This window comes from Ranitomeya imitator, chromosome 3, assembly GCF_032444005.1.
Source record: "Ranitomeya imitator isolate aRanImi1 chromosome 3, aRanImi1.pri, whole genome shotgun sequence".
NCBI classification, from domain to species: Eukaryota; Metazoa; Chordata; class Amphibia; order Anura; family Dendrobatidae; genus Ranitomeya; species Ranitomeya imitator.
The window spans coordinates 428224939-428250020 of record NC_091284.1 but is presented as its reverse complement, the minus strand read 5'-3'; the positions used below and the strand labels follow the sequence as shown (position 1 = coordinate 428250020).

The 25082-nt window shown below is 43.0% G+C and overlaps 1 protein-coding gene across 1 annotated transcript in view; it reads left to right on the top strand.

Moving 5' to 3' along the window:
- The first annotated feature begins 742 nt into the window (after window positions 1–742).
- LOC138671651 (schlafen family member 9-like) overlaps window positions 743–25082 on the top strand; it is a 42108-nt gene continuing 17768 nt past the window's right edge. Inside the window, exons 1-4 of the mRNA XM_069759822.1 lie at window positions 743–950; window positions 1845–2040; window positions 2269–2871; window positions 19915–20945. Of these exons, the coding sequence (XP_069615923.1) occupies window positions 743–950; window positions 1845–2040; window positions 2269–2871; window positions 19915–20945 (2038 nt within the window). The remainder of the gene's footprint in view (window positions 951–1844; window positions 2041–2268; window positions 2872–19914; window positions 20946–25082) is intronic.

Here is a 25082-nt window from a genome sequence, read left to right as displayed (position 1 = left end):
AGATCATGAAAAATGGAGACGCTACGAGTATCGGAAAAAAAATTTTTATTATTTTTTTTTAAGCAAAGTTTGGAATTTTTTTTCACCATTAGATAAAAAATAACCTAGACATGTTAGGTGTCTATGAACTCGTAGTGACCTGGAGAATCATAATGGCAGGTCAGTTTTAGCATTTAGTGAACCTAGCAAAAAAGCGAAACAAAAAACCAGTGTGGGACTGCACTTTTTTTGCAATTTCACTGCACTTGGAATTTTTTTCCCGTTTTCTAGTACACAACATGGTAAAACCAATGATGTCGTTCAAGAGTACAACTCGTCCTGCAAAAAATAAGCCCTCACATGGCCAAATTGACGGAAAAATAAAAAAGTTATGGCTCTGGGAAGGAGGGGAGCGAAAAACGAACACGGAAAAATGGAAAATCCCAAGGTCATGAAGGGGTTAAAGGAAAACGAGGAGTGCTGGTACTTACCCTCCTTTGGAGTATATCACCTGAGGAAACCTAAGCAAATTAGAGTTGTCTTTGATTCAAGCGCCAAACATCAAGGCATAACTCTCAATGATGTCCTCCTCACAGGTCCTAATCTGACAAACAACCTAATAGGAGTGTTGATGAGGTTCAGGAAAGAGCCCATAGCCATCACTGCCGACATTGAACAGATGTTCCACTGTTTCATAGTCAGAGAGGACCACAGGAATTTCCTCAGGTTCCTGTGGTACAAGGGCAATGACCCCAGCAAAGAGATGGTGGAGTATCGCATGCGGGTGCACGTATTCGGGAACAGCCCTTCACCTGCAGTGGCAACATATTGCCTGCGGAGAATCGCACTAGGAGAGTCCGAGTATGGAACAGACACCAGAGACTTTGTAGAGAAAGACTTCTATGTAGATGATGGACTAAAATCTCTACCCACAGAAGAAGCGGCAAATGACCTTCTTAAAGAGACCCAACGTATGCTGTACCGAGCTAAGCTTAGACTTCACAAAATTGCTTCAAATAGCCCGGCTGTCATGAGAGCCTTTGAGTCAAGTGACCACGCACCTGGATTCAAGGACATAGACCTGGGACCAGACCGTCCGCCTGTGCAGAGAAGCTTAGGTCTGAGGTGGAACCTGTCAGCTGACACCTTCAGTTTCCAAATCAACTGTGCAGACAAACCATTCACTAAACGTGGTGTTCTGTCAGTGGTAAATAGCTTATATGACCCACTGGGATTCGTAGCACCAATTACCATATAAGGTAAATCCCTTCTGAGACAGATTTCCGAAACCGTCAAGGACTGGGATGCCCCACTACCTCCTGATAAGGAACCAAAATGGGAAACCTGGAAGCAGTCTTTGTGTGCCTTGGATAAAATCCATATACCGAGATGCTACGCTGGAATCTCACTTGCTGCTAGCACTAGGACGGAACTCCATGTGTTCTCGGATGCATCCATGGAGGCCATTGCAGCTGTTGCCTACCTGAAGGTGACGAGATCCGACAATCAAGATCATGTTGGTTTCATTTTCGGCAAGGCTAAGTTGGCTCCCAAGCCTGACCACACTATTCCCAGGCTTGAACTCTGTGGGACCGTTCTTGCAGTAGAACTTGCAGACTTTATTCAGCATGAGCTGGACACTCACATAGATGACATACAATACTACAGTGACAGCAAAGTCGTCTTAGGTTACATCTACAACCAAACAAGGTGCTTCTACGTGTAAGTCAGTAACTGCATTGAGAGAATAAGAAGGTCTTCCAAACCTGAACAGTGGCACTATATCCCATCTGATCTTAATCCAGCTGACAATGCCTCTAGACCTATGTCTATAAATTCTTTTGCTAACTCTTCTTGGTTTTCAGGTCCAAAGTATCTGCTGGAACAGAGGGGAAGTGAATGTGTCCAGGAAGTCTTCAGCATCCAGGATCCGGATGATGATCCAGATGTCCGCTCCGAGGTCAGTGCTCTGGCCACAAACGCTAAACCAACCTCCACCCTCGGTTGCCAGCGCTTCAAATGCTTCTCCAATTGGATGAAACTCATTAAGACTATGGCAAGGTTAGTCCACATTGCGAGATCTCATCATAATTCACATGGAGACAAAGACTGTCATGGTTGACACGTCTGCCAAAAACCACTCTTTGCTGAGGACATTTCTCACTGCGAGTCCCTTATAATACTTTATGTCCAGCAGAGTGTATTCAGTACCGAATGGGAATGCTTATACCACAAACAGCAGATCCCTCTGAAAACACCCATTGCTCATTTGAATCCACTAATGGACAGCTTCGGTTTGCTGAGAGTCGGTGGTCGATTAAATCGAGCCAAGCTAGAGTCTTCAGAGCAACATCCTTGCATCATTCCCAGTAGACATCACATCACCAATCTACTCATTTGGCACATTCATGAAAAAACCGAACACCAAGGCAGGCAGATCACAGAGGGCAAGTTACGATCTGCAGGACTTTGGATCATAGGCATGAAAAGACGTGTAGTGGGATCAATACATCGCTGTGTGCAGTGTCGCAAAACTAGAGGAAAACAGGTGAATCAACAAATGGCCAACCTACCCTTCGACAGACTGAGTGCCGAACCGCCTTTCACCTACGTTGGCCTAGACGTCTTCGGGCCATGGATGGTATCTGCACGCAGGACTCGAGGAGGTCATGCCAACAGCAAACGTTGGGCTGTACTATTCACTTGCATGAGTGTCCGTGCCGTTCCCATAGAAGTGATAGAAACTATGGACACATCCAGCCTGATTAACGCTCTTAGGCGGTTTCTAGCGATCAGAGGACCAGCGAAACAGTTAAGGTCCGACCGCGGAAGCAACTTCATCGGTGCATGTCGAGAGCTGGATATTGACATCAAGCCAATTCAGGATCAACTGTCAGAGAGAGGTTGCACCTGGATCTTCAATCCTCCGCATAGTTCTCACATGGGAGGTTCCTGGGAAAGTATGATCGGGATCTCATGCAACATCTTGAACTCTATACTTATGGACATCAACTCTTCAAGACTTACGCATGAGACTTTTGGTTACTCTTCTGGCTGAAGTTTCTGCCATAATCAACTCAAGACCCCTTGTCCCAGTGTCAATGGATCCTGAAATGCCAACTATTCTTATGCCGGCTACTCTTCTTACCCAAAAGATTGGGAACCCGCTAACAGACAGTCAGTAGAGAGTTTACTCATCTCTTGGGACGCTGAGCAGCATCGGTCCTGTCTGCCCTATAGCGAGGAAATACTGAACGTACGATTCTCTCTCTCACAACCCTTAATAGTCAACTACACCTCTATTCGCCTCATGTGGGGACAGAACAGATACTGTTGTTTTTAAACCAGGTATTGGTACTTTTGGCAGTGTGGAAAGGTGCCAAGTCCTGCTGTAGAATGAACTTTCCATCTCCAAAAAGCTTGTCGGCAGTGGGAAGGATTAAGTGTTCTAAAATTTCCTGGTAGACTGCTGCGCAGCCATCTATCGGCCTGGGGTCACCATGGAGACAATTGGCACAACGCAATCACAATCATGTTGTGCCGATCGGAGCACAAAGGTAGCTCCTTCCCTCTGCAATGTTGCGATCACTATTGATAGCGGGATCAGAGGGGTCACCCATGATCGGCGCTAGCACCGATCGTGGGCATTTTTTCAGGGTGTCGGCGCCGGTGCTCGGTGCGAGCTCATGTGATTGTCACGCTGCGCATGTACAACGGATGTTGTGAAGGGGTTGTGCTTCCCTTTTGGCGAATATACAAAAATATGTGAATCCATTTTCCCATGTAATTTATGGATAAACAAGCTGACTAAACTGCATAATAGAATTCTAATTAATCTGTTAGTTTAATTAATCTATCAGTTTGAGTAATGAAACTGATAATTTGTGAACTTTTATTGTGTGCTTCATAAATCTGTATGATCATTTTTATAGTTTGAATAATCTGACCTGATTTAGAGACGCTTTTGACCAGCGCAAAAAAAAATGTATGCACACATATACATTTGTGGGGAAAAAGTGCCAAGGACCTGAAAAAAGCACTAAAATTGTGAGAAAAGCTAAAAAACTCCTCTCATAGCCAACATCGTTTACCAAAAATGAAAACCCAAGTTCTAAAAACCTGTGAGCCCAACCTTTGGCTGAAATTACAAACTTTTTTTTGTGGCAGTCTTTTTACCTAAAGGCCGGCGTCACACTTGCGAGTTTTACGGACGTAAGAGCGCAGAAACTACATCCGTAAAACTCGCAAAAAATACGGCACAATTATTCTCTCCCAGGCTTTCTAGGAAAGTTCCCACGATCTATGAACAGCCAGCAGAGGGCGCCTCACCGCAAATGAAGCTAAATATAGATCATTGATCTATATTTAGCCTCATTCCCCGGGGTTTTGCAGCAAGGAGCAGCCTGCATTAGCGGAACTCCTTGCTGCAAAATGTTTTAACCCCTTCAGAAGGATTTACATCGTTGGACGTTACAGATCTGCGGAGGGTAAGGATATTGTTGGTTTATTTTGTTTTTTTACTTACAGAACGAGGGTCTTCAGTGACTGGATTGGGCGTAGAATAAAATACTCCAACAACCATTGTTTTTATTTCATTAAAATAATTTTAAATAATGTGTTTGTGTTTTATTTAACCCTTTACTACAATTGGATTAATAATGGATATGTGTCATAATTGACGCCTCTCCATTATTAAATTAGGCTTAATGTCACCTTACAATAGCAAGGTGGCATTAACCCTTCATTACCCCATATCCCACCGCTACACGGGAATGGGAAGAGAGTGGCCAAGTGCCAGAATAGGCGCATCTTCCAGATGTGCCTTTTCTGGGGTGGCTGGGGGCAGGTGTTTTTAGCCAGGGGGTGGGCCAATAACCATGGACCCTCTCCAGGCTATTAATATCTGCCCTCAGTCACTGGCTTTACTACTCTGGCGGAGAAAATTGCGCGGGAGCCCACGCCAATTTTTTCCGCCATTTAACCCTTTATTTTAAGAGCTAGAACAGCCAAATTTTGCAGATACACACTACTGACATTAGTAGTGTGGAATCTGCAAAAAAAAAAGGAGAGAAGACATGGTTTACTGTATGTAAACCATGTCTCAAATCATGTCGGGTTTTAGGAAGGAGAAAGAAAATGCCGGTAATTGAATTACCGGCTTTCAAGCTGTATAGCGCTGGAAAAAATATTAATACATATACATATATGTGTCTACTGATATGTGTGTATATATATATATATATATATATATATATATATATATATATATATATATATATATATATATATATATATATATATAATATTTTTTTTTTTTTTTTTTTTTTTTTTTTCTTTTTGGGACACATGGATCACTTCTATAGCGGTATGTTGGTTTTGCAAGCCTGCGAGAAAACCACGCAGTACGGATGCCATACGGATTACATACGGAGGATGCCATGCGCAAAAAACGCTGACACACCCTGCCTACGGAGGAGCTACGGACCACTATTTTCGGGACTTTTCAGCGTATTACGGCCGTAATATACGGACCGTATTGTTTTACGCTGTGTGTGACGCCGGCCAAAAGCAGAGGTGAGCCTTGAAAAAAAAAATAGAAATGTTTGAAAGTCTGACTGATACTTCCTTTTGTACCTACTACTGTTAGAAAATAACATGTGATTCTAGCTTTTCAGGAACCACTATAAGCTATGAAGGCATATTTTTTTCATTATGGTTTGTAGACATACCTAGACTCTTTGGCCTCGATTAAAACAGTTGTGCCCACCAGTCTTAATGAAGAGCATGGTGGATTAAGGCTATGTTCACACCTTGCGGTTTTTACCGCGGATCCGCAGCGTTTTTGACGCTGCGGATCTGCAGCAGATTTCCATGCGGTGTACAGTACCATGTAAACCTATCGCAAACTAAATCCGCTGTGCACATGCTGCGGAAAAAACCGCATGGAAGCACAGCGTTGTTTTTTCTGCAGCATGTCGATTCTTTGTGCGGATCTGCAGTGTTTCTGCACCCATTGACTTGTATTGAGTCGAGCACTTCCGCAGCAAAACCGCAGATATAAAAAAGATCTGTGGTTTAACTGTGGGTGAAACGCTGCAGATCGGGAGGGGGGAAGAGTGTGGGCGGTGCATGGGCAGAGACTGTGCGTGACTGTGTGTGCGGGCGGGGTCTGTGCGGGCCTCGAGGGGGTCTGTGCGGGCCTCGAGGGTCTGTGCGGGCCTGTTGGGGGTCTGTGCTGGACTGTCGGGGGTCTGTGCTGGACTGTCGAAGGTCTGTGCGGGCTGCCGGGGGGGGGTCTGCGAGCTTCTGGGGGGTCTGTGTGGGCTGCCGGAGGGTCTGTCTGGGCTGCCGGGGGGTCTGTCTGGGCTGCCGGGGGTCTGTCCGGGCTGCCGGGGGGGTCTATCCGGGCTGTCAGGGGGTCTGTCCGGGCTGCCGGGGGTCTGTACGGGCCTCTTGGGGGTCTTTGTGTGTGTGTGTGTGTGTGTGTGTGTGCAGGCATCGTCCGATGGGACTACAAGTCCCATCGGGCTATGCCTGCTACAATGACAGTGAGTGACCCATTAGCCACTGATGGGACAGTAGTAGTTCAATCATCCGGCTAATGTGTTGAATGTAAAAAAAACAATACATACATACATACTATACATACATACATACATACTACACACATACAACATACATACTACATACTACACACATACATACAACATACATATATACTGCATCCATACTACATACATTCAACATACAACATACTACATGCATACGACATGCATACTACATACATGCATACATACAACATACATACTACATACATACAACATACATACATACTACATCCATACATACTACATTCATACATTACATACAATACATACATATAACATACAGTGCATATAACATAGAGTACATACTCACCATCACTTGTCACTTTGATCCCAGAAACCAGTGTCACCTGTAAAAAATATTAAAATAATAAGCAAACACTATACTCCCTGATCCACAGAAATTCAATAAAAACGAGTGTCCCACGACGATCTCCCATGGAGAGCAGCAGCATGAGCTGATGCGACCACTCTCTAGGGGCTCCAGGAATACAATGACGGAAGATATCCTTCCGCGCTGTATTCCTCCGCCACTGTAAAAAATAGTCCCTAGTCTCACTTGTGGCACTGCTGTGTGAGAAAGTTCCCACGCAGCAATGCCATAAAGTGAGACCCTGAACTGAGGTAACCTCTTCTGTGATGCACTGCAGGAGCCATTGTCTCCTGTCAGTGTGTCACTGGAGGTCCTATAGAGCAGTGACATCACCCGATATCACTTTTTCTATAGGGGAGATCGTCGTGGGACACTCGTTATTAATTGGACTGCGTCGGACAGGGAGTATACGGTTTATTATTTTACGTTTTTTGTAGGCGATCAAGTATGGTTAAATTAAGAATAATAAAATACTTTTTTCTGGATGTGTCTCTTTTTTTTTAACTCTTTCACTACTCTAGGATTAATAATGGATAGGCGTCTTATTGATGCCTCTCCATTATTAACCGGGCTTACTGTCACCTTACAATAGCAAGGTGACATTAACCCCTTATTACCCCATATCCCACCTCTACTCGGGAGTGGGAAGAGAGGGGCTAAGTGCCAGAATTGGCACATCTCACAGATGCGCCATTTCTGGGGCGGCTGCGGGCTGGTATTTGTAGCCGGGGGGCCAATATCCATGGCCCCTCTCTAGGCTATGAATATCAGCCCGCAGCTGTCTGCGTAGCCTTTCTGGCTATAAAATATAGGGGGACTCCATGTCATTTTTTGGGGGGGTCCCCCTATTTTAACCCCTTCATGACCATGAGATTTTCCGTTTTTCCGTGTTCGTTTTTCGCTCCCCTCCTTCCCAGAGCCATAACTTTTTTATTTTTCCATCAATATGGCCATGTGAGGGCTTATTTTTTGCAAAACAAGTTGTACTTTTGAACGACATCATTGGTTTTAGCATGTCGTGTACTAGAAAACGGGAAAAAACTTCCAAGTGCGGTGAAATTGCAAAAAAAAGTGCAATCCCACACTTGTTTTTTGTTTGGCTTTTTTGCTAGGTTCAATAAATGCTAAAACTGACCTGCCATTATGATTCTCCAGGTCATTACAAGTTCATAGACACCTCACATGTCTAGGTTATTTTTTATCTAAGTGGTGAAAAAAATTCCAAACTTTGCTAAAAAAAAAAAAAAAAAAAAAAAAAAAAGTGCCATTTTCCAACATCCGTAGCATCTCCATTTTTCATGATCTGGGGTCGGTTGAGGGCTTATTTTTTGCGTGCCGAGCTGGCATTTTAATGATACCATTTCGGTGCAGATCATAATTCTGGCGTTTCGATTTTTTTTCTCGCTACGCTGTTTAGCGATCAGGTTAATGCTTTTTTTTATTGATAGACCGGATTTTTTTAATTGATTTATCTTGAATGGGGCGAAAGGGGGGTGATTTAAACTTTTATTTTTTTTTTTATTTTTTTTTTCACATTTTTTTTTACTTTTGCCATGCTTCAATAGCCTCCATAGGAGGCTAGAAGCTGTCACAACTCGCCTCTGCTACATAGCAGCGATCATTACATCGCTGCTATGTAGCAGAAATGCAAGTGTGCTATGAGCGCCGACCACAGGGTGGCGCTCACAGCTAGCTGGTATCAGTTACCATAGAGGTCTCAAGGACCGGAAGCGCCGGTTAAATGCCACTGTCAGCGTTTGACAGCGGCATTTAGCTAGTTAATTTGCGGTGAATTTGTGGAAAAACGGATCCGTTGCAAATAGTGGAAAACTGATGCAACTGATCCGATTTTTAGAAAGGGAGAACGGAAAATGTGCATGATTTCAATGGAAAAAATTCATGAAAAATCGGATTCGTAGGCCAGATTCATCATTTCACATCTGTTTCACATCTGTTTCATACATTTTTTGCCAGATCCGTCGCTGTGCGTTTTTTCACCGGACAGAAAAAACTTTCCTCTATGTTATCTCCGTCTGGCGGAAACAGTTTTTTTTTTTACGGATCCGGCAAAAAACGGATGAAACATGTGGCCATCTAGCGCAATCCGGTCGCTAATACAACTCTGAGAAAAAAAACGGATCCGGCGGGAAAAAAACGGATCCGTTTTTTTCAAAACTCGCCGGATTGTGCCTGACGGCAAAAACCTGATGTGCGTAAGTAGCCCAACTATCCTTATATCTATCTACATCTATCTTTCTCATTCCTTCTGTCTATCTATGTATCTATCTATGTATCTATCTGTCTATCTATCTGTCTGTCTATCTATGTGTGAAATAGAGTGTGAGTTGGACAAATGTAAAAGAGGAGGTTGCACCTGCGTTTTCTGCCAAGACCTGCGGAGTTAGTGCAGAAAAATCTGCAGGCAAATCTGCAACGTGTGCACATAGCCTAAAAGGCTAGAAATCAATGACTGAAATAAGATTTCTTGTGTAAGCTGCCCCACATCTAATCATGAATTAGTGGGGTAGAGGCTGCCATGCTCTGCCAAAAGATGCTAAATTTTTGCACATCTTTGAGCTGAATAAAATTTACATAAGTTTTCTTGTGTAAACACTTTGATGTATCTACACCATTAAGTCTATAACTCATGTGTATGAAACGGAAAGCTACGTGACCGCACTCCTTTTTAGAGATAAAAACGACGCACAGGGACGCATCCGCACACAGACTGAAACGCAAGTGTGAAACCGGCCTTAAATGCCGTTGTCAATCGCTACAGCAGTATCTAAGTGGTTAAAAGGGGATTAAAAGACCCCCTATGGCAGTATTGATCATCTATAAGCTGGGTCTCACAGGCTCTTTCAGTGACTCACTGATAGGTTTCTGGCACTGCAGTACACGAGTACTGCAGTGCATGAGACCAACGATCAGAGTAAAAATGATACATTTCCCAAAGTGGGACTAAGTGGAAAAAGTAAAATAAAATATGTAAAAAAACACACAAGCACACACAAATCGCAAAAACCACTCAAAATGCAGCGTTTGCATTAAAACCAAAAATAAACAAACTATACACATAATTAGTAAGATGATAAAGCTGTGTTTTTATTTTTGTGGCGATACTGACAGACAAAAAATGTAATAAAAAACGATCAAGGAGACATATGTAACAAGAAAATGGTACAAATGAAAACACCAAACCATCTCGCTAAAAACAAGCCTTGGTATGGCTCATTCAACAAAAAGGTTACAGCTCTTAAAATATGGCGATGCAAAAACAAATTCATTTTTGTAAAATATTGTTTTTAGTCTGTAAAAGCAGCAACATGTAAAAAAATATAATTCTGGTTCGCTGTAATCATACTTACCCGATGAACAAATTGGTCTAATCCTTTTACCGCAATGTAAGCACGCAAAAAAATAAGCCTTAACTGAATTGCTGATTTTTGTTAATTCTTCTTAAGAAAAATCTGATTAAAAAGCGATCAAAATACTATGTACTCCAAAATGGTACCAAAAAAATCTCGAACTTATTGTGCAAACATAAGCCCTCACACAGCTCTGTTTGCAAAAAAAAAATTACATCTCTCAGAATATGGTGACAAAAAACTATTTTTTTATAGAAAAAAAAAAAGGCTTTTATATTGTGTGATAGCAGCAAAACATAAAAACCCCTATATAAGTCTGGTATCTGGTGTAATTGCACCGACCCAAAGAATAAGGTTGTCTTATCGCTTATACTGCGCATTCTTGTACTGTTGTTTGTTCATTGTGCCTCCCAAATATCAGAACAAGGCTCAAGTAACATTTAGCCTGTGATCTATACTGAAAGCATACAGGGTTTCCGTGTAAATCTTAAAAAAAAAATGTGATTCAGGTTAAACCCCCGACGGAACCACTCATTTATGAGGCAGATGGAGTCACTTTGGACTGGTCTCTGTTACGGCGGTGTCCCATCATTTTAGGTGTCTTGTTAATGCACAAGTGTGGGCGACCACGGTTCTGTGAATTTCTAAAAGTATGGACACCACCAGAACAGACACCAAACAGACTTCAAAGTGTCTACATCTTCCTCTTTATAGTGGGTGGTTCTGTCAAGGGTTTCGTCTGAATCGTATTTTTGTGAGTTGCATTTTGTGCCGACAGCGGGCGCGTTAAAGCGACGCATCTGCATGTCCTGTTTACCCAATGTTAAAGATAGGTACGCAGGACGCATGCAGAAGTATGCGGAAGTTGGTGGGGCTTAGCGTAGGAAGTACCCAGCCCTCCGGAAAGTCCCGGTACGCAAGTGTGAACCTGGCCTAAATCTGAATAGGTCTCTAAACAGCAGTTTTCAAAATTTTTTGAAAAGATGAGAAATTGCTGCTAAACTTTAACCCCTCAAACATTCTAACAATGTAAAATGATGTTTGAAAAATAATGCAGATGTAAACTAGACACATGAGGCATGTTCATTAACCCCTTCACCCCGGAGCCTGTTTTCACCTTCCTGGTCAGGCCAATTTTTACAATTCTGACCACTGTCACTTTATGAGGTCATAACTCTAGAACGCTACAATGGATCCCGGTGATTCTGACAATGTTTTCTTGTGATATATTGTACTTTAAGATAGTGCTAAAATTTCTTTGATATGACTTGCTTTTATTTGTTAAAAAAAAACAGAAATTTGGCGAAAATTTCGCAATTTACAAACTTTTAATTTTTATGCCCTTAACCCCTTTGTCATTGGACGTACTATTCTGTCCATGTGGGGTGGGCCTAAATTCCCAAGGACGGAATAGTACGTCCAGGGCAATCGGCCGCGCTCACGGGGAGAGCGCGGCCGATCGCGGCCGGGTGTCGGCTGCCTATCGCAGCTGACATCCGGCGCTATGTGCCAAGAGCGGTCACGGACCGCCCCCGGCACATTAACCCCCGGCACACCGCGATCAAACATGATCGCGGTGTGCCGGCGGTGCAGTGAAGCATCGCGCAGGGAGGGGGCTCCCTGCGGGCTTCCCTGAGACCCCCGCAGCAACGCGATGAGGTCTCCTGACCTCCCTCCCTGTAGCAGGCCCGGATCCAAGATGGCCGCGGCATCCGGGTCCTGCAGGGAGGGAGGTGGCTTACCAAGTGCCTGCTCAGAGCAAGCGCTTGGTAAGCCTGCAGTGCTCTCAGACAGATCGGTGATCTGACAGAGTGCTGTGCAAACTGTCAGATCAGCGATCTGTGATGTCCCCCCCTGGGACAAAGTAAAAAAAATTTCCACATGTGTAAAAAAAAAATCCTAAATAAAGAAAGAAAAAAAAATATTATTCCCATAAATACATTTCTTTATCTAAATAAAAAAAACAATAAAAGTACACATATTTCGTATCGCAGCGTCCGTATCGACCCAACCTATAAAACTGTCCCACTAGTTAACCCCTTTAGTAAACACCGTAAGAAAAAAAAAAAAGAGGCAAAAAACAACGCTTTATTATCATACCGCCGAACAAAAAGTGGAATAACAAGTGATATAAATAACCATGGTACCGCTGAAAGCGTCATCTTGTCCCGCAAAAAACGAGCTGCCATACAGCATCATCAGCAAAAAAATAAAAAAGTTATAGTCCTCAGAATAAAGCGATGCAAAAATAATTATTTTTTCTATAAAATAGTTTTTATCGTATAAAAGCGCCAAAACATAAAAAAAGATATACATGAGGTATCGCTGTAATCGTACTGACCCGAAGAATAAAACTGCTTTATCAATTTTACCAAACGCGGAACGGTATAAACGCCTCCCCCAAAAGAAATTCATTAATAGCTGGTTTTTGGTCATTCTGCCTCACAAAAATCGGAATAAAAAGCGATAAAAAAAAGTCACGTGCCCGAAAATGTTACCAATAAAAATGTCAACTCGTCCCGCAAAAAACAAGACCTCACATGACTCTGTGGACTCAAATATGGAAAAATTATAGCTCTCAAAATGTGGTAACGCAAAAAAATGTTTGCAATAAAAAGCGTCTTTCAGTGTGTGACGGCTGCCAATCATAAAAATCCGCTAAAAAACCCGCTATAAAAGTAAATCAAACCCTCCTTCACCTCCTTAGTTAGGGAAAAATTAAAAAATTAAAAGAATGTATTTATTTCCATTTTCCCGTTAGGGTTGGGGCTAGGGTTAAGGCTACAGTTAGGGTTGGGGCTAAAGTTAGGGTTAGGGTTTGGATTACATTTACAGTTGGGATTAGGGTTAGGGGTGTGTCTGGGTTAGAGGTGTGGTTAGGGTTACCTTTGGGATTAGGGTTAGGGGTGTGTTTGGATTAGGGTTTCAGTTATAATTGGGGGGTTTCCACTGTTTAGGCACATCAGGGGCTCTCCAAACACGACATGGCGTCCGATCTCAATTCCAGCCAATTCTGCGTTGAAAAAGTAAAACAGTGCTCCTTCCCTTCCGAGCTCTCCCGTGTGCCCAAACAGGAGTTTACCCCAACATATGGGGTATCAGCGTACTCAGGACAAATTGGACAACAACTTTTGGGGTCCAATTTCTCCTGTTACCCTTGGGAAAATACAAAACTGGGGGCTAAAAAATAATTTTTGTGGGAAATAAAAAGATTTTTTATTTTCACGGCTCTGCTTTATAAACTGTAGTGAAACACTTGGGGTCTCAAAGTTCTCACAACACATCTATATAAGTTTCTTGGGGGGTCTAGTTTCCAATATCGGAGTACTCAGGACAAATTGTACAACAACATTTGGGGTCCATTTTCTCCTGTTACCCTTGGTAAAATAAAACAAATTGGAGCTGAAGTAAATGTTTTGTGAGAAAAAGTTAAATGTTCATTTTTATTTAAACATTCCAAACATTCCTGTGAAACACCTGAAGGGTTAATAAACTTCTTGAATGTGGTTTTGAGCACCTTGAGGGGTGCAGTTTTTAGAATGGTGTCACACTTGGGTATTTTCCATCATATAGACCCCTCAAAATGACTTCAAATGAGATGTGGTCCCTAAAATAAAATGGTGTTGGAAAAATGAGAAATTGCTGGTTAACTTTTAACCCTTAACTCCCTAACAAAAAAAAATTTTGGTTCCAAAATTGTGCTGATGTAAAGTAGACATATGGGAAATGTTACTTATTAAGTATTTTGTGTGACATCTCTGTGATTTAATTGCATAAAAATTCAAAGTTGGAAAATTGCGAAATTTTCAAAATTTTCGCCAAATTTCCATTTTTTTTCACAAATAAACGCAGGTAATATCAAAGAAATGTTACCACTAACATGAAGTACAATATGTCACGAGAAAACAATGTCAGAATCACCGGGATCCGTTAAAGCGTTCCAGAGTTATAACCTCATAAAGGGACAGTGGTCAGAATTGTAAAAATTGGCCCGTTCCATAACGTGCAAACCACCCTTGGGGGTAAAGGGGTTAAATCAGAGAGTCATATCACACAAAATAGTTAATAAATAACATTTCACACATGTCTACTTTACATCAGCACAATTTCAGAAGCATAATTTTTTTGGTTAGGAAGTCATAAGGGTTAAAAGTTGACCTGCAAAATTTGCAAAACCATTTTTTTAGGGACCACCTTACATTTGAAGTGAAATTGAGGGGCCAATATGACAGAAAATACCCAAAAGTTACACCATTCTAAAAAGTCCACCCCTCAAAACCACATTCAAGAAGTTTATCAACCCTTCAGGTGCTTCACAGGATTTTTTGAAATGTGGAAGAAAAAAATAATTACTTTTCTTTCCCCAAAATTTTCCTTTAGACCTAAGTTTTTTTTTTACTTTCGCAAGGGTAACAGGAGTAAAAGGACTATACATTTTGTTGTGCAATTTCTCCTGAGCATGCCAATACCCCTTATGTGGAGGAAATCTACTGTTTGGGCAGACGGCAGGGCTCGGAAGGAGCGCCATTTGACTTTTTGAATGTAAAATAGGCTGGAATATTTAGCGGACGCCGTGTCGCGTTTGAAGAGCCCCTGATGCGCCTAAACAGTGGAAACCCTTGACAAGTGACAACATTTTGGAAACTAGACCCCTTATAGAACTTATAGTGGGTACGGAAAGTATTCAGACCCCTTTAAATTTTTCACTCTTTGTTTCATTGCAGCCATTTGGTAAATTCAAAAAAGTTCATTTTTTTTCTCATTAATGTACACTCTGCACCCCATCTTGACTAAAAAAAAACAGAAATGTAGACATTTTTGCAAATTTATTAAAGGGAACCTGTCACCCCCGTTTTTTCAGAATGAGATAAAAAATACTGTTAAATAGGGCCTGAGCTGTGCGTTACTATAGTGTATTTTGTGTACCCTGATTCCCCCTGATTCCTCCTGAGGAAGATGGCCGCCCCCCACAGATCACCAGGGAAATAGCGCCGATCGTGCGTTTTTTCTTCTCCTGCCCAGTGGATTCAGAAGATGGGCATGCGCAAATCACTACGCCACCAACGGAAATATATGCAAGATCTGGGAGAAGAAACAGCGATGTCGCCACGCCCATCTGACCTGACCAGCCTGATTGACAGGCGAAAACGGCGACTTTGGTAAGTTATTTCGGCAGCATAGGTGGGGAATCAGGGTACACAAAATACACTGTAGTAATGCACAGCTCAGGCCCTGTTTAACAGTATTTTTATCTTGTACTGAAAAAACGGGGTGACAGGTTCCCTTTAAAGAAGAAAAACTGAAATATCACATGGTCATAAGAATTCATACCCTTTGCTCAGACACTCATATTTAAGTCATATGCTGTCCGTTTCCTTGTGATTCTACTTGAGATATTCCTCCTGGAATACTGTGTCCAGTTTTGGGCACCACATTTTAAAAAAGACATCAGCAAACTGGAGCAAGTTCAGAGAAGAGGGACCAGAATGGTGACCGGTCTGCAAACCATGTCCTATGAGGAACGGTTACAGGATCTGGGAATGTTTAGCTTGCAAAAAAGAAGACCGAGAGGAGACTTAATAGCTGTCTACAAATATCTCAAGGGCTGTCACATTGTAGAAGGATAATCTTTATTCTCATTTGAAGGAAAGACTAGAAGCAATGGGATGAAACTGAATGGGAGGAGACAGATTAGATATTAGAAAAAACTTTTTGACAGTTAGGGTGATCAATGAGTGGAACAGGCTGCCACGAGAGGTGGTGAGTTCTCCTTCCATGGAAGTTTTCAAACAGAGGCTGGACAGACATCTGTCTGGGATGATTTAGTGAATCCTGCTTTGAGCACGGGGTTGGACCAGATGACCCAGGAGGTCCCTTCCAATTCTACCATTCTATGATTCAATGAGATGGTTCTACTCCTTCATTGGAGTCCAGCGGTGTTTAATTAAACTCATAGGACCTGATTTGGAAAGGCACACACCTGTCTATATAAGACCTCACAGTTCACAGTGCATGTCAGACCAAATGAGAATCATGAGGTCAAAGGAACTGGCCGAGATCTGAATCTGAGTATGCGCTGCCCCCCGGCGGCCATTTTGTCGGAGACCACCATCTCGCAACAACGGAGCTGCGGGGGCTTCCAGGCTTTGAAGAAATGCCGGCAGAGCCAGGCCACCACCACGGAGCCCCGCCACCACCACAGAGCACCGCCGCACCAGCCTGGGACGGGAGGCTGCATCGGGACCGCTGCCACAGGATTTGTAAGTATATTTTTACCATAAGACGCACCCCCATTTTCCCCAAAAAAAATTTTGGGAAAAAGTGCGTCTTATGGTTTGGAAAATACGGTAGTTTTCTTAGTACTCATGGGTGGATGCCATCCGCACCCGGAGATTTATCTATTTTAAAGGGAACCTGTCACCCCGTTTTTTCAATATGATATAAATATAGCGCTAAATAGGGGCAGAGCTGTGCTTTAAATTAGTGTATTTTTGGAGCCTTTATTCCCCACCTATGCTGCCGAAATACCTTTGTAAAGTCGCCGTTTTGGGCTGTCACGCTGGTCTGGTCAGATGGGCGTGGTGACAGCGCTGTTTCTCCCCGAGATCTCCGTTGGTGGCGTAGTGGTGAGCGCATGCCCAGCAGGCGAATCCAGTGCGCAGGTGAAGGAAAAAAGCGCGATCTGCGCTATTCCGCGGTTTATTGGTGGGCGCGGCCATCTTTGTGAGAGATCGTGGCGGCCATTTTCCTGAAGCCGAGATGCGAACTCCATCTGCGCACGCGCGGCATCCCGCGGCCATTTTTCTGAAGCCCCGGGAAGCCGAGAAGTACCATCTGCACAAAGATGGCCGCGCCCACCAATAAACCGCGGAATAGCGCAGATTGCGCTTTTTTCCTTTACCTGCGCACTGGATTCGCCTGCTGGGCATGCGCACACCACTACGCCACCAACGGAGATCTGGGGGAGAAACAGCGCTGTCACCACGCCCATCTGACCAGACCAGCGTGAGTGACAGCCCAAAACGGCTACTTTACAAAGGTATTTCAGCAGCATAGGTGGGGAATAAAGGCTCCAAAAATACACTAATTTAAAGCACAGCTCTGCCCCTATTTAGTGCTATTTTTATATCATCTTGAAAAAACAGGGTGACAGGTTCCCCTTAATCTTATTTAGCTGGTTTCGCACCTCTTCTTGGGTTAGATTGGTGACCATTAATATAGGGTTTTCTTTGTCTCTCGGTATTTCGCCTAGCATTTTATTTTCCACCGTGAATACCGTGAAGAAGAAGGTGTTTAATATATTAGCTTTTTCCTCATCATCTACAACCATTCTTTCGTTACAATTTAAGGGGCCTACACTTTCACTTTTGATTCTTTTACCATTGATATAGTTGAAGAACAGTTTGGGATTTGTTTTACTCTCCTTAGCAATGTGCTTCTCTGGTCCTTTTTGGCAGCTTTAATTCGTTTTTTAGATTAAGTATTCTTTATTCTTCGGCTCGGTGCGATTACAGCGATACCAGATTTATATTGTGTGTTTATGTTTGGCTGCTGTCACACATTAAAATACGCTTTTTATTGCGAAAGATAGTTTTTGCATCACCATATTTTGAGAGGTATAATATTTTCATATTTTGGCTAACAGGGTCATGTTATGGCTTGTTTTTTTTGCGGGACCAACCGACGTTTTTATTGGTACCATTTTCGTGCAAATGACATTTTTTGATCGCTTTCTATTCCGATTTTTGGGAGACAGAATGAGCAAAAACCAGCAATTCAGGAATTGCTTTGTTTTGTAATACTGCTCTGCGTGTGGTAAAATTGATACGGAAGCTTTATTCTTCAGTTCAGTATGATTACAGCGATACCACAGTTATATTTTTTTTTATGTTTTCGCTTTTATACAATAAAAACTATTTTATACAAAAATAATTAATTTTGCATCGCTTTTTTCTGAGCGCTATAACTTTATTTTTCTGCTGATGGAGCTGTATGATTGTTTTTTGCGGAACAAGATGACGACATTTTTAGCGGTACCATTTTTATTTACATCCGTCTTTTTGATCACATTTTATTGCACTTTTTGTTCGGCGGTATGATGATAAAGCATTGTTTTTTGCCTCGTTTTTTATTTACCGTATTTTTTTAACGGCGTTCACTGAAGGAGTTAACTAGTAGGATAGTTTTATAGAGTGGGTCGTTATGGACGCGGTGATACCAAATATGTGTACTTTTACTGTTTTTTTTTTTTTATTTTCATAAATGTATTTATTGGAAAAATATTTATTTTTTTCTTTATTTAGGAATTTTTTTTTTTTTTAATTTACACATTGTAATATTTTTTTAAAACTTTTTTTTACATTGTCCCAGGATGGGACATCACTATATAATGTCAGATCGCTGACAGGATCTGACAGGCAGGGAAGGAGGCATGCAGGACTCGGAAGGACCCCATGGCCATCTTGGTGCCGGGGGTCTCCATGGAGACCATCAGAATTCTGATGGAAGCGCGCAGGGAGCACCTTCCCTGCGCGACGCTTCTCTATGCCGCTGTCACAGAGGGGTTAAATGCCCAGGATTGTAGCTAGCACCGATCGTGGGCATTGTTGCGGTGTGTCAGCTGTCACATACAACTGACACCTGCACCCAGTTGTTGCGGCACTCAGCCTGAGGCCGCGCAATAAATGCGCAGTACCAGTATTGTTGTTTGCGGGAATGCACCCCCTGCAGAGCAGTACTAGTATGGCACATGTCTGGAAGGGGTCAATTTTGTACAGCATTACTAACTGGATAAAGGATATCAAAGTTGCAAAATTGTGAATTTTTTCAAAATGTTGGACAAAATTAGGATATTTTCTCAAATAAACACAAAGCATATCGACCTAAATTTTCCAATAACAAAGTACAATGTGTCACGAAAAAAAAATTCTCACAATCACTGTGATATGATGAAGCATCCCAAAGTTATAACCACATAAAGTGACACTGGTCAGATTAAAAAAAAATTGGCCTGTTCTTTAAGGTTAATATTGGCTCAGTCACAAAGGGGTTAATCCATATTTGAAGTTTTCTGGTAACTAGTTTTAGGTGCATGAGGCGGGATTGTGGGTAGGGTCTTTGGCTCTTGCCCCTTCGCCTGCCTCTGTGGTGTGTATGACAGGTCACTGCTTTGTGAGTGACCTGCCTCCTGTTTGAAGTTTTGCACAGTACCATCATTGCCATGGGCTTTGTGTGCGCAGATTGATCTCCCAGCGGTCTTCAATAAAATGGTCTAGGTGGCAAGCGGATGGGCCAGGCCGGGAGCCGAAGGCCCTACCCACAGTCTCATCCCATATTCACCTAAAGCAATTTACCAGAAAACTTCAAATGTGGATTAAAGTACAACCACGAAGCAGATTTCTCATCTAAAAGTATTGATTTACTCTGTATAACAGCGCCATTGTGGCCGTGCCTTTACTTTACATTGCTAAATAATGCAGACAAGTTTTCTTTAATCATTGCTTATGCTAGGAGTTACTGATATTATAAATTAATTATTGGTGACATTGGTAACAACTGTTTTTTGTTTGTTTGTTTTTTGTCTCCCCAGTGACCATTATTTGTCCCAAAAGTTAAAGTACCCTGATAGACTGCTTAATGTGGGCAAAGCTGTGCTGGGTGAACATAAAAGGAAAAAAATGAACAAAGAAAAAAGTACCCAACAGAGAGAAAATATAACTAAAGCTGTCTGTGCCTTACTAAATTCTGGAGGAGGAATAGTATTGATTGAAAGCGCTAATGAAGATTACATTTACACTAAAGATGGGTTAGGACAGGACCTTGAAAACATATTGCGTGAACTTGTGTATAAATCTGATGTTAGGGAATTCTGTGATTTCACACAAGAAGGATCAAATTTAATTATATTTGTTAAAACGTGGAATACGCAAAAAGATTATCCTAAACTTTGCACTCTAGATACGGGTATATATACACGAAACCTCACCTCAAAGGAAATCGTAAACGCTATGCAAGTAAAAAATGTTATAGAAAAAAAAAAGCGAGGAAGAGCAAAAAGAACTCGTTTTTCTACTGCTGCAAGTGATTGGCAACATGGTGTACAAAGCTTGATGGCTAAAGAGTTTCTATGTCTAGGTGAAGAGCTGGAGCTTGGAGAATCAGATCATGTGGAATTCAAAGATTTTAGATCAGATGGTTTTCAAAGAAGATTCAAAGACGTAATTAGGATATATTTCTCAGCGTTTGGAAACCGTGATGGAGGATGCTTGATTATCGGCGTAGATGATTACAAAGTAATACATGGTTGTTCAAGAGGAACTGAAAAATCAAAACTTGAATTCTTTATTAAGGACTATTTGAAAGGCATCATATTTGTCCACCTGGGAGACTGCAGATCAGAAAACGAGTTTTACACTCTCACAATAAAAGATGTTTGGGATCAGAGCAATCATTCTGGATATGTCATTTTTTTAGAGGTGGAGCCATTTTGTTGTCTTGGCTTTGTGAAACATCCCCAGTCTTGGATTCTAGATTCAATTGACGATTGTTTAGGAAAACCTCTGCAATCAAGGCAACTGACAGCATCTGATTGGGTAGAGAAAATGACTAACTCAAATTCAGGTAAATCTTCTTTGCTTTTGTTTTCTTCTAGACCACATAGCATTTAACATAAAAGAAAATAGTGCTTGCCAGCGTTAAGGGAAAAAACGCTATTAACCTGCAGATATGGGGTTAATGGCATTCTGAACCTGCCCCGATGCCTGCACTTAAACCCCCACTTCCGGAAGGAAATTAACTTTATTCTTCCTACTAGAGTACGGGTGTCAGTTATGGGGGTAGCTCCAGCATGATTTCAGTCACCGCTCTATGTATAGAGAGCCGTGGGAGTAATTGTGCCCTCGGCACTGACTGACAACTCGCTCAGCATTCTGGACATCTGTTAGTCAATACAGCTATCTATTCACGCAGCGGTGACTGAACCCACGCTGGCGCCACCCCCGTGAGGTCCAAACTCTGCCAGGAGGAAGAAAGTTAATGGGATTTTACCACTAACGAAAGTTCATTTTAATCAATGGATCTTGTAATAGTAATAATTTCTATAATTGGATGTGTTTAACCCCTTAACGACCGCTGATATGCCTTTTAACGGCGGCAATTAAAGGTACTTATTACTCAGTGCCGCTTTTTGACGGCGCTGAGAAATAAGTGTATTGCGCCCCCCAGCGTCAGAATTTCTCCAGGGTCTCGACCAGGGGTAGCTGAGACCCCAGAGAACATGATTCGGGTCGGTTTTTACCGACCCCAGTGTTGCAATTGCTGTTAGTAACGGAATAACGGCGACCGCAAAAAAAAAAGGCAGATTTCCCAGATTTCTCCCCCATCCCCCGAGTACCTCCGGTGTCCGTGCATCACCCCGTGAAGTCCCCCTGCCATTGGCGTCTTCTTCCGGGAAAATGGCGGGCCCATGCTCAGTGCGCCTGCCGAGATCTGCTGGCCGGCACCCTGCAGCAATAGGAAATTTTTCCTATTGGTTCATTTTGATCACTGTGATAGACCCTATCACAGTGATCAAAATAAAAAAACTGTGAATCAACCACCCCCTTTATCACCACCTTAGTTAGGTAAAAATACTAAAATAAAAAAAAGTGTTTCCCGTATTTTTCAGACCATGAGATGCACTTTTTTTTCCTCCAAATTCAAAACAGCTGACATGTTCCGGCTTTGATGTGGGCTCACCGCCGGAGTCCACGTCAAAGCAGGGGATCTGACCTCGGACTTACTATCCCGTCCGAGGTCAGAAAGGGGTTAATTGTTCAACCAGCTGGGTACTCCTCTCATAAGTGTGGGTTTTTCTTTGCCATACAAAAGAGAGCTATGTATGAATGTAATCTTTACCATTAGTGGGGACATGATTCTACCTTTGCAATGTACAGTAGCAGTTGATTACTTTTTTGACTCCGTCATCCCTCTTTTTTTCTGTTTGTGTTCTCTTGAAGTTTTTTTTATTGATTTTAAATTTTAAAGATATTTAATAAAACTAATTTTAAACTATATGATTTTGTGAGCAACCCTCTTTTTTTCTTGGGGTATACTTACACCTGGGAAATGTTGGCGAATTCAGTTGGAGGTTGAAGAGTGTGCACCTATGATTATAGGGCAATTAATTAGGACTTAGAAATTGGTTAAATTAACATGAAGTACAGTATGTCACGAAAAAACAGTCTCAGAATCTGTGGGATACGTTAAAGCGTTCTAGAGCTATAACCTCATAAAGTAACAGTGGTCAGAATTGTAAAAATTGGCTTGGTCATTAAGTACCAAAATGGCTCTGTCACTAAGGGGTTAAATAAAATGCTCCTGTGCTGAGATTTTATACATGTGTCCCTGCTGTGTGCTATGTAATGGCAGTGTCGGACTGTACATGGACATGGTCTGATCATGCCAGGTATCTAATTGCTGACACCTGGGCAGGTTGAGAACGCTATTAACCTGCAGGTTATTTCATACCTACAGGTTAATAGATTTTTCTCCTTCACCTCATTGGGGGACAAAAATGAGCAAAGTACTGCAGTGCGCAGGCGCCGGGAAAGGTCAGAGAGGCCCAGCGCCTACGCACTGCAGTACTTTGCTCTGCCCTCAACAGGGCAAAGTACGCCCGTAGCATTACAGAATGCTGTAGATAAGCCCTTGATTCTGGTGGCCGCAGCTCAGCTTCGATTTTTGGGGTGACAGGTTCCCTTTAATACAAAGAAAGTTAGGTTTAACGTGGGATGCCTTGCCTGGGCTGATTTTTAGGGGCGACGGGTTCCTGCACCATCAACAGACGAGCACATGGAGTGTCTCCTCCATGTATCCTCTTCTGCAACCAGGCCTAATGCTGGACAACCAGCCCTGTCCACCAGGATTAAACCCCTTGAATGCACAAAGGTACCCTCCGTTTTGCCATCCGTGCAACCTCCACTGCTCCACCACTGTCTAGCGGATGAAGCAAGGAGGTAGATGGTTCCTCTCCATCTTCCTATGAAAGGGAGAGTAGATTGAGGGTTTTTAACCTTATCCCTGCACCGTCCAAAAAATCACCAGCGACCGCATCACAACGGAGATACTTGCACTACAGCGAAGGTACCTGCATCATCATCCGAAGGACATCTCCAGCCTCTCCTGGTAAGCGTTGGGAAGGGGGCCTCTGAGCAGTCCGGGCACAGGCAGCAGACTATTCCTGGCAGGGGGACGTTTTTCTGTTTTTTTGGGCCTGGGTAAAAATGTAATCCCCGGCTTTGGCGTTGTACAGGCCGAAACTCCGCCCCCACTATGATGCTCAGGAAGCCTCCTGCTTGCTCAGATAGTGACGTGGAGTGTGATTCTCATGGCTGGGACACAGGACCTGGGTAGAGTACTGCCATTAGCTCTCTCTCTCCCTTTCAGTATCCTATCCTCTGTGAGAACCCTGATTAAGGGGGCACATAAGAGTACATCATGTCCCAGCCTCAGACACCTAAAAAGTCCCATAAGACTCTTACAGTCTTTTTCACTTCATGTAACTCCTGCCAGTCTGCTTTTCAAAAAGCTCAGAGTTCGCCGCTCTGCAAAGCCTGTGACCCCAAATGCGCTCAGGAGCCCCCCGCTGACACTGCACCCAGTGTCCTTAGTCCCCCTGAGTGGGTCTCGTCTGTGTCGCAATCTATGACTTCTCTGACCAAAGCACTTGAATCCTTCAGTGTTCCTTCTGGGGATTGTAGCGTTCGCACGTCTGATGCAGAGGGACCCTCCCCTACACGGGAACAGTCGGCTAGCAGGGGCCGCACACAATCTAGAAACGTACAATTGTCCAGGAAATGAATACGTAGGAAGCTCCTTTTGAACCGCTTCAGGACATTTTGCTCACCTTTCTGTCCTGGAAAGTTGCTTTTCTCGTGGAAATTACATCAATCAGGCGGGTTTCGGAGCAGGCTGCTCTGTCCTGTCGGGCGCCTTTCCTTATTTTCCATCAGGACAAGCTTGTTCTCAGGCCGTCCCCATCCTTTTTGCCCAAGGTTGTCTCATCCTTCCACCTTAACGAGGACATTGTTCTTACTTCATTTTGTTCGACTCCAGTCCACAGGGTGGAAAGTGCTCTCCATTCTCTTGATGTAGTCAGAGCTCTGAGAAGGTACGTATCGAGGACGGCGTCCTTCAGAAGGTCGGATTCTTTGTTCGTGCTTCCTGAGGTGCACAGGAAGGGCCTAGCCACTTCAAAGGCCACGATAGCTAGGTGGATTCGTTCCACCATTCAGAAGTCCTACCGCATCAGAGGCAAGCCTATCCCAGCAGGAATCTGAGCGCACTCCACTCGGTCAGTGGGTGCTTCTTGGGCCATTCGTCATCAGGCGTCGGCTGAACAGGTCTGTAAAGCCGCGACTTGGTCCAGCTTTCCAACTTTCTCGAAGCACTATAGTGTTCATACCCAAGCTTTGGCTGATGCAGGGCTGGGCAGAAGAATTCTGCAGGCTGCGGTTGCACACATCTAGGCAGTTTTTACGTGAAGCCTGATGTTTTCTATTGTTTTCCCACCCAGGGACTGCTTTGGGACGTCCCACGGTCCTGTGTCCCCCAATGAGGCAAAGAAAAAACTGGGATTTTTGTGTACTTACTGTAAAATCCTTTTTTCCGAGCCACTCATTGGGGGACACAGCGCCCACCCTGTTAGCCTAATGGCTGGTGTTATTTTCTTTAGTTTGACATGTTGTACTTTTTATATGTTGTTAATGTTCTCCTACT